The sequence below is a fragment of the Elephantulus edwardii genome, unplaced genomic scaffold, assembly GCF_000299155.1.
Source record: "Elephantulus edwardii isolate Elephantulus edwardi_28Jun2011 unplaced genomic scaffold, EleEdw1.0 scaffold00086, whole genome shotgun sequence".
In the NCBI taxonomy this organism is placed as follows: domain Eukaryota; kingdom Metazoa; phylum Chordata; class Mammalia; order Macroscelidea; family Macroscelididae; genus Elephantulus; species Elephantulus edwardii.
The window spans coordinates 7,193,015-7,202,816 of record NW_006399836.1 but is presented as its reverse complement, the minus strand read 5'-3'; the positions used below and the strand labels follow the sequence as shown (position 1 = coordinate 7,202,816).

Sequence of the window (9,802 nt, the reverse complement as noted above, 5' to 3'; positions counted from 1 at the left end):
ACTGTTAACTAAAGGATCCACCTAGGGAAGTTGTGGAAGAAAGGCCTGTGACCAACGGCTCTTAATTTAGCTCTGGGTCTGTCTGTAGAGGATAGCAGGCCCAAGGTCAGCCCTATCTCACGTTGACTCTCTGGTTCTCTGCTTTGCCCATGGATGCTGCTGCTGCATCAGACTGGCACAAGAATATCTGGTATTTAAAGGCATCTATGGAGGCCCATTTCTTCTTTGCTGGTGGTGAGAGAAACTCTGCATTTGAATCCACTCAATTTAATGGTGAGGATAGCTAGTACCCTGTGGATTGGTGAGACGTAGCCAATCCAGTTGTGGGTGGGTGAGATAGCCAGTCCCTGAGTGGATTGGCTAACATGTCCTATTCACAAATCCCCATCCACTAACATCACAAGTCCAGTCCAGTGGCCATTTTGAATAATAAGCTCCACATCGTTACATGAGCTTCTAATTTAAAAAATAGTGTTTATAGGTTTGTGATTTCTAGATTTTTTCCCTGAAAGTTATAACTTTTTTGTGTCTTTTCCAGAAGGAATCAGTGACCTATAGGAAGTCATATCACTGAAGTGAATAAATAAAATAAAATGAAAATACCGTTTGTGTGCTTTAAATAATTTATTTAAAATTCACAATATATTTGCAGTTAAAAAAAAAATCAAGACCTTTCTTAAGAGTTCATTTAACAGCCCTGGATTTAAAACCCAATTGAATGGTAACATTAGAATTTACTATCATTTCTGAGTATAGTAAAAGTCAACTGAATAATTATTCTGTTAGAGTTGAAAGTTATTTCTGAGTATATTATTACTGCTTTATAATCAGAATGTGAGACCAAATTAAGTGAAAAGTCTTCATTTGCGTTTAAAGTATTCTGATACTTGAGTGTTGATTGCCCTTTGCTGGCCTGTTGTGAGCACCCCAGAGGTGAAGAACTTTGTGATAATATTCCTTGAAGGTAATTGATTACATTCCTTTTGTTCAATGCAGATTCTTAGCTCCTGGAGATGCTAGAGGTGTGTTCTCAGTTGTCTTCTTTCTAGAAAGAGAAGGGAATTGAGTGGAGCAAGGGAGAGAGGCAGTTAGAAAGTAGGAAACCAGAGAAAGATCTGAGGGACAAAGAAAGGAGAGAGGAGAGGAGCCAAAGGATCTGGAGAGAAATGCTAAAAGGGATGAGTTTCTACATTAATATCCTCCTATGTTTTTTCCCCTCTCCCGTTAAAATTCAGTTTAACCCTCAAACTCTTTCAATTAGGGCATAACTCAGCCAGAACCTCCTTTTTTTCTGGACAACTCCACGTCCTTTTTCCATTCCAGCCACCCTCTTTCTCAACCCATTGACTGCATCTCCTGCCTTAAGCTCCCTCTTACACTAGACTTTCACTGTTTTGAGTCTCCCATGACCTCTGCCTACCACAGGCAATGACTTCTCCACCCAAAATTCTCAGTCCTGCTCACCTCTTCTATGAACTTTATAAAGACTCTTTCCCATCTTTCCTTTATGCATTTGATTCTACTCTCACCAGTAGGGGATCATGATGGCTGTGTGAGCCCCAGGCCCCTCCTCATATTCCGTGAGACCAGCACAGATGTGGGCAGTCAAGATTCACAGGAACAGGTGTTTAGTCCCATTCAAGAAAGAAGCCACATCCTGAGCACAATGAGAGCAGAGTGTCAGGGCAGGAAGCAGGTGATTCTCCATCACTTAGCCCAGTTGAATGACCAAGAAGGAATCTAGTCCAAAAAGAACAATGCATGGAAGCATATCTGGAGATCAGGATGACACTGCACATGGAAAAGTAAGAGAAGAGGCCCCTTAAGAACAGGAAAGAGGACTGGACTAGCATGAGGAGTGTCCGCACAAAATTAGAGTAAGTGAAGGAATCAGGTAGGTGATATTTTGATGCTGTGTTAAGAACACCCATCAGTACTAATGACTTTTTTCCTTCACCTCCAAAATGGCTCGGCTAATGGATATATTTTATATATCATATGATTTCCATCCTTTTTTAAATGTTGTACTGAAATATAATTTATCTGTATTAAAAGAACATTTATACTGATTACTGACTTTTCTGGGCTTCCTGTAATTTTATACCCAGGTAAAACCCTTGTTGGCCTTCCCTTGCTGTGGTCTTGCAGGAAGAGATGGAGAAGGAGGGTCCCAAAGTCCCCGGGCTGACACTATTGAGCTGTGTTTCACCATCTCTCATTATTAGGTTCCACTGAGTCAACTACAAAGTGACCTTGTGAACAACAGGTTGGGATCTGACCATACCCTGCACGAACCTCCTGGTCTCTGCCATGCTTGAACCCATTATTACAGTCACCATGTAAGTTCATCCCCTTGGGTGTCATCCTCTGTTTTGCTGGCTCTCTACCTTCCCCACATCTACTCCTCTACCCATTTGTCTCCCTGTCTGATCACACACCAGTTATTCCACAAGCTTCTTTTCTAGACCCCCACCTTATGCCCCAGAGTGATGTGAACCCTGTCAAAAGAGCTCCTGGTGCAGGAGGGCTGGGGACAAGAGACTCAATAGGACCTTCTTCCAAGTGGGAGCTTAGGTGTTGGGAGGAGAGTAATTCTGTGATTATCAGAATTGGGAGTTTTTCCCAAACTGCAATGCAAAGGATTTTCAGTCAAGGACTAGGACTCTCATCAGGTGACTGTGACAAGACAGAGATGACAGATGGAGGAGTGTGACCGGTCACACAGGTGAAATAAGAAACGGCTCTGGGTCCAAGAGCAGCTGATGAGGCAGCACCTTCAAAAGGACCCTGCTAGGCCAGACTCAGCTCAAAGTGACTGGAAGTAGCATTCTCACTTGGAGCAGAGCCAATAGACATGCAGCCTCTTGAGCCAGAGGTCATCCTGGGTGGTTGGGAAGCAATGTCCCTTGTATTCCAAGGTCTTGCAGTCTGGCCCATCCCTCTTCCCTTCCTAATGCTTTTGAGCCCTGACCGCACTGCACTGTGGATTCTGCCCAGGCCAAAGCCACCTCCCCAGCCTCTACCTGCCTCAGACACTCTAATTTTCCAAGATGAAGCCCAGGAAACAGATATCTAGGAACTTGAGCCTTGGGAAGGCCAAATATTGACTGTTTTAAGCCCTTTCTGCCCATATTTCAATGATGTAAAGATAATCTTTACTCTCCTCGTGGATAAAGTTGGTAGGGTCAGGATAGGTCCTCGGTAGGTGTGGAGAGGATGATTGTAGCCTTTTCTGGCCCTACTACCATTTATTCTGAGGCATCCTGAGGGAAGTGGGCTGAGAACCAGAGCCCAGGGTGACTCTGGGTCTGAGACATGGGAACTTTTTGTCAGTGTGTATCCTGAAAGCCAGTCACAGCAGATCCCACCTCCACTCAACTCCAGCACACACCTGTAGGGGGTCAGGCCAAAGGTGAGTGGTCCTCGGTGGGACAGGAGAATTAAGGGCTCTGGCAGCTCCCTCTCCTCTTGATCATTTCCCCTCCAGCTCTGTCCTAGTCACCCTGCCCATCACCAAATGCTTTTCAGCAATAGAAGAGAAAGAAAATTCCATGTGTTCACTAGATGGAATACTACAGTCATGACAAGAGATGATCTATAACCACAAAAACAAACAAACAAACAAACAAACAAACAAACAAACCCAGGATGGATGAACCTCGTACACATTAGGTTAACCTAAGAAACCAGACACCAAAGAATCCACCCCAAGTGGTAAGATTCTGAACTGTAATTCTGAAAGAATGTGGTTCAAACCCACTCCATAGGAGAAAGATGGGACATCTCCTCCCGTGCAATTAACTCTGAGAACCTGCTGGTGGGTGAGCTATGGGTTGGTTCTGACTCGATGGTACACAACCACAATAAAGAAACCAGACACAAAAGAGCCCACACTATAGGATTACATCTATATCAAGCTCAGGAAGAAGCAAAAGAGACTTAGGTTCTTAGGAGACAAAATTGCCCTTAGCCTTAGGGTGAAGCAGAGAAGAACAGAGAGGGTTCAGAAATGAGCTAGGGTTGCTATTCTTTGATCCAGGTCTAGACAAGTGAATTATAAGTTGTTGAGTGTTTTACTAGAAGCCTATATCTCAGTTCATGTGTGTGAATTATTGTTTCTAATATACAGGAATCAATTCCTAAGGCTTATCAATGAGAATCCAACATTATTTTTCAGGGTTCAGTTCTGTGGGGTCAGCTGGAGTGCAAGGACATAGCCTGGAATTCCTGAGTCCAGGTCCAGAGGGTGCTCAGAGTCCAGGTAAGCAGCAGGTAGAGAGTCTATTGACTCCACAAGTGAGTCTCTCCTTCTGGTCGGTGGTCTGAGGGGGATTAACGGCACTAATGTATCAGGACGGCCTTCCTCAGCATTGAGCATCAACATGACCGTACAGGAGTGAGGTGACTTCTCACCCAGAGCAAAGTTACAAGGTCAGACTGTAAGTTCCATGAGGGGCGGAAACACAGCAGTACTTTAGGGGTGATGGCCATTCTGGAATACAGCAGAGCCCACAGAAACTTTCTGCAGAAAGGTCCCTTCAGACTGCTGTCATGTGAGGTGTCTCACTCTGAGTCATCTCCTTGACGAGGAAGGATGATTCCAGAAGTGGAAGAAGACGTGGAAGCCCTAGGATTGATGCTGGGGCAGAAGGACAAGGAGAAACCAAGCTGCGAAGTTCAGGTGTGATTTTAAGATAGTGCATACGGCCTGAGAGGAGAGTGGGCTGGAGGTGAGGGAGGCACAGGCTGGAGGAGGAGGAAGAAAGCTGAGGGCAGACGGAGAGAAGCAGAGCGTTTACAGGCAAGAATGGGAGGGGGAAGAAGAAGAAGGAAGGAGGCACAGGGTGCAACGCAGAAAAGCTTAGGGTGATCATGACGGAGCAGAAGGAGACTTTAGGGAGCATCTTGGGAGGAAAAGAGTGGAAGGAGGGTCTCCCACAAAGGGTAGAAGGAAAAGAGTGGAAGGAGGGTGTCCCACAAAGGGCGGGAGGGTGATGTGGGGACAACAGATGACTGAAGCATGGCTCTCACCTCGCACTCCAGGATGTCTGCAAGCCTCCCAGCAAAGAAGTCCATATTTGCTTCTATTCCCTCCCAGGGCTGGAAGCGCTCTCCCTGGTGGTCCACAAAGGTTTCCCAACAGTCCTCAAAGTCTGTGTAGGAGAATGCAAGGTCAGCTTCCAGGGCAGGGGAGCTGATGACTTGTTTCTAAGGGGGTAGAAATCACCCCACATTGGCTCCCCTTCACCTCCTCTCTAGCACCTCCTCCTCTACTGAAATATCCTTTCCAAGTAGACTAAGAATCCTGTCCCCAGGGCCACTAATAGTCCTAACACAGGACCTTCCTGCAAAGCATCCGGCAGCCCTTCCAGCCCAGTCCTCCACCCTGACGCCCAGTGGGTCAGCTCACCCTGAGAAGACATGATTTTGATATGGACCCCAGCCTTCTGCAGGTCCCTCAGCCCCTGCTGTTTGTCTGGCTCATTCCAGAAATACAGGCGGGATGTGAAGATGCTCAGGTGGACATTAGGGTGCTCCCGCAGGAAAGTGGACACTTCCTGGGCACACTCAGCACACGGGCTCCAGGAGATGTACCAGGTGACTTGGTACTGATTGTAATTTTCCAGATTCTGAATGCTTCCAGAGTCCCGGAACCGTATCTCCACATGTTTTCCTGATGATAAAAGAGAAGGGAAGGGAAGGTCAGGGCTGTGGGCTGGGTGATGACCCCAACTGGATGGAGGCCACCGTACTCCATTTCCAGAAACCTCTCCCTTCCCCAGAAGGGAAGTGTGGGCATCAGCCAGTCATTCATTGTCCCCTCACTCCTTCCTCAGCAGTCTCAGGGTCATGCCTCAGCAGGAACCTGGGATGCACCACACCTGGTCCTGCCCTCAGGAGACCCCAGTCTGGGGGAGATAGTCAAGGACCACAGCGATCATCCTCTCCAACCCACCTGGCACATTCTCAAGGACAGCAGCCTTGAGTAAGACAGGACCACTTTCATTCAGCTGCTCTAGACGGTAGCACAGGTAAGTCATGTTCCGGTCTTGTGCCTTCTGTAGGTTCTCAAACTGAAAACGGAATTCCTCTGGAGACATCTGAAATCTAAGGACACAGTAGGGATGAGAAAAAAAATTTTTTTTTAGTGCCTACTTAAGAGTCTAACTGGGTGACCCAACTGAGTCATGACTAGGAAGAGGGGCTGTATCAAAAGTAACAGGAGCACGTTGACATGGAAGGGTTTGAGCCAAAGCAAGGTCGGCTTCTCAGCTTTCAGCTCAGGGGCTTTTCCCAAGTTGAAAGTCCAGCAGTTTTGTAGGGACTTGGGAGAGGAGGAGGAAGGGAGACTCCTCTGCATTTGCGGTCCTTGAAGTGCTCTGACCAGGAGCTGGGGATTGATCTGGGTAAGCTGATGTGTGGTCCTAGAGAGAGCATGGCTAGAACAGGACAGGGCTATGACGAGTGAAGAGAGAAGTGTCTTCTAGAGCTCAGGGCAGAAGCCCACACTGGGTGGGGGAAATTTCCCACAGAGAAGCCCTGAGGAGAAGACCCAGGAGCAGAGAGGAGTGTGCAGTACCTGTCTGTGTCCATCTCTTTGGCACTGGATTCCTCTTTCTCTTCCTTCTGCCTGCTCGTAGCCGTTCTTTCTGCCTCAGGATGCTCTTCAAACTCTTAAGAGCCTAATATACGGTCAGAATGTTTCCACAACTTCCCTGAGAAGACAAACCACACCTACCTTAATGCAAACTCAGGGTTGTTGACAGAGTGGTAGTGACTCATGAGGTGTCAGAACAGGACAAAGTTGTCGCCCAACCTGTGCACTGCTTATAGACAACAGCTTGTGTTGCTGTAGGGATCCACAGGTCAGTTCCTGGCTGGTTTCTCATCACGGCGACACCCCTAGACTCTGACAGTTAACTCAACTTCACCCCTGGAAGGCAGTTATTTCATATTGGACAAAGAATGGTATGATCCAGATGCGTCCACTTGGGAGGTACAATCTGATCAGATTGGAAAGGGACAGGATTGACAGGTGGAGGCCAGGTTTACACACCTGGAAGGGGAAGCCTCAGTGCAGGATTGGAGGGTACCAGATAATCATCCTTGTATCCTCTTGGGGGGCCCACCGCAAATTTTGCCTGTGACACCAGCTGCTGAATGAGACCTTCCTGAATTGACTGGACTAAACAAAATCACTGATAGATTTTCAGGAAGCTTGGCTTTCATCTGAGCCCTCAATCTGCACAGATCATTTTGTCAGACTTACCCTTCTATATTTCAGGTGCAAAGGTGAAAGAGAACTATGCTTAGTCTGTCTGACAGTTGAGGAACAGACTGTTAAGAGGTCATCAATTGCTGTATTAGGCTTCTCTATTTCTGTTAAATAATAAAATATTATAATTGGTGTCAACATCCTCTGTGTACAGTGATTTGGAGGCCACTGGATGACCCAGAGTTGGGAATCAAGGTTCTACAAATGACTTTCCTGATACTGTGTCTTTGTCTTCTGTATAGAAGCTGGGGAAAGAGTTGGTTTATCTGGACCATTACTCCCATCAGTAAAATAAAAGTATCTTCATCAGAATAATAAAAACCAATGGATGTTGGCAGAGAGGCAGGGATATAGGTCTTTCCCAGTGAATTAACTTGAGTACTTGGTGTTAATTGTAACTGAAATAATCCACACTCCTGGTGACTTTATGCATAAGAGAATGAGGTGTTACCGAGCGTTGAGCCAGGCTCAAGATCTTTGACATATTTAAGCTCACTATTGGGACTCTTGTGTCAATTCAACTTCTTGTGAATGACCCTTACTTTTGCTGACCCTCTACTTCAACTACCATGATAGTCTTGTGTAGGGCTGGGTTTTTATTATGATGTGCACAAAGCAAGAAAGATGAGTCTCACCAAATGAATCTTCAAGGAGTGTTCTTATTGGGTGTCTACTAAGACTGACTTCCTCGTCCTTATGCCTGGTTGTTGCTGGTGCTGTTAAGTCAGTTCCATCCCGTCTTGACCCCACGTACTTGAACCCAGCGCTGCCTGGTCCTGTGGGTCCTCATGGTCATGACTACGCTTGAGCTCGTTGTTGCTGTCACTCTGTCCATCTGTCTCAGTCTTCCTCTTTTCTCTGACCCTCTACCATGCTTCATGTCCTTCTTTAGTGTCTACTTGTCTCTTGGTGATATGTCCAAGTAAGAGAAGTAAAGCCTTGCCATCCTTGTTCTCAGGGATTTGTGACCGAGCTTTTCCATGACAGATGCCTTATTCTGTAGCCCATGACATAGTCAATAGTCTTGACCAGCACTCTAAGCCAAAGGCAAAAATTCTTCAGTCTTCCTTATTCACTGTGCAGGTTTCACATGCATAGGATGTGACTGCAAACAACACGGGTCAGGCACTGCTACTTGGTCCTCAACGTGGTATCTTTAATTTTCAAAGACATCTTTTGCACCAGATTTGGCTGGTGCAATACATCATTTCATTTATTGGTTGCTGCTTTCATGGATGCTGATTATGGGTCTAAGTAAAATGCAATGATATGTTCTTTATTACCTCTGGTGGCCTAGTGGTAAGAATCTGTGCTGCAATTCCAAAGGCACGTGGGTTCAAATCCACCAGCTGCTCTGCGGGAGAAGGATGGGCAGTCTCCTCCAGTGTGATTAATTGCCTCTGAAAACCCACTGGAAGGTCAGCTAGGGATCCGTTCTGACTCAGTAGTACACACCACCACCACCACCACCACCACCACCACCACCACCACCACAACATTCTTTATTATTTACAACACCACAAGTTAACAGTTGTTGTTGCTGCTGTTGTTAGGTACCAGAGAGTCGAATATGACTCAAAGTGACCCTAAGAACAGAAGATCTGAACCCTGTTATGTCTGGAGCCATCCTCACCCTTCCTGACACACAAGAGCCCATTGCAGCAGTCACCATGTCAATCCACCTGGTTGAGGGTATTCCTCTCCTTCGCTGACCCTCCACCCTTCCCAACATTATGACCTTCTCCAACCAATAGCCCCTCCTAGCAATATGCCCAAAGTATGTGAGGCAAAGCCTCATCATTCTTGCCTCCAAAGAGCACTCTGGCTGCACCCTTTCCAAGACATATCTGTTTGTTCTCTTGGCCATCCATGGGATGTTCAGTGTTCTTCTCCAGCACCACAGCTCAAAGGCCTCAATTCTTTCTCTGTCACCCTTATTCATTGTTCTGCTCTCAGATGCATAGCAAGTGATTTGGAAGACTATGGTCTGAATCAGACACGCAAGTTAACCATATCAAGTCTTTTTCCATTGCCCAATTTTCGCATACTTATGAAGTGATTGAAAAGAACCTAACTTGTTCGGGTGCTCCTCAGTCACCCTAAGAATAATTTTTCTTTTTAGAATTTCAGAGAGAGATCTCGGACAGCTGATTTCCCCATTACTGTATGTAGTCTGGTTTTTTTATTTTAATAATAGAATATTTTATTCACCATAGGTGGGAAAATTGATTTCACAAAGTCATTTCTCATTGAGTTCCCTGTAAAGCAGTAAGCTTACAGAAAATTTCTTTTCCATGAACAACAACGAAAATAATATTTGATCCAAAATGTGTCAAAGTCCTTATTTTCCTTCAGATAAAAGATGTGGATGTAGTTGAATTTATGAATAATTATATTTGTCTGAAATGTGCAAAAAAATGCAGAAGTATAAGAAGAAGACACAACCAGCACCAGAACAGGAACAACGTTGAGCCTCAGAGAATGTTCTGTGTAGAACTGTCATGTTTTCCCATACGGACTATATTT

At 45.7% G+C, this 9,802-nt stretch overlaps 1 protein-coding gene across 1 annotated transcript; it reads right to left on the bottom strand.

The window, feature by feature from the left end:
* Positions 1-1,030: 1,030 nt before the first annotated feature.
* Positions 1,031-6,041, bottom strand: LOC102852918 (DNA dC->dU-editing enzyme APOBEC-3C-like). Its single transcript, XM_006890201.1, has 4 exons — positions 5,957-6,041; positions 5,411-5,674; positions 5,032-5,153; positions 1,031-1,045 (listed from the first exon to the last, which is right to left on the bottom strand). Exons 1-4 carry the CDS (start codon positions 6,039-6,041, stop codon positions 1,031-1,033), a joined length of 486 nt encoding a protein of 161 aa, XP_006890263.1.
* Positions 6,042-9,802: the final 3,761 nt, after the last annotated feature.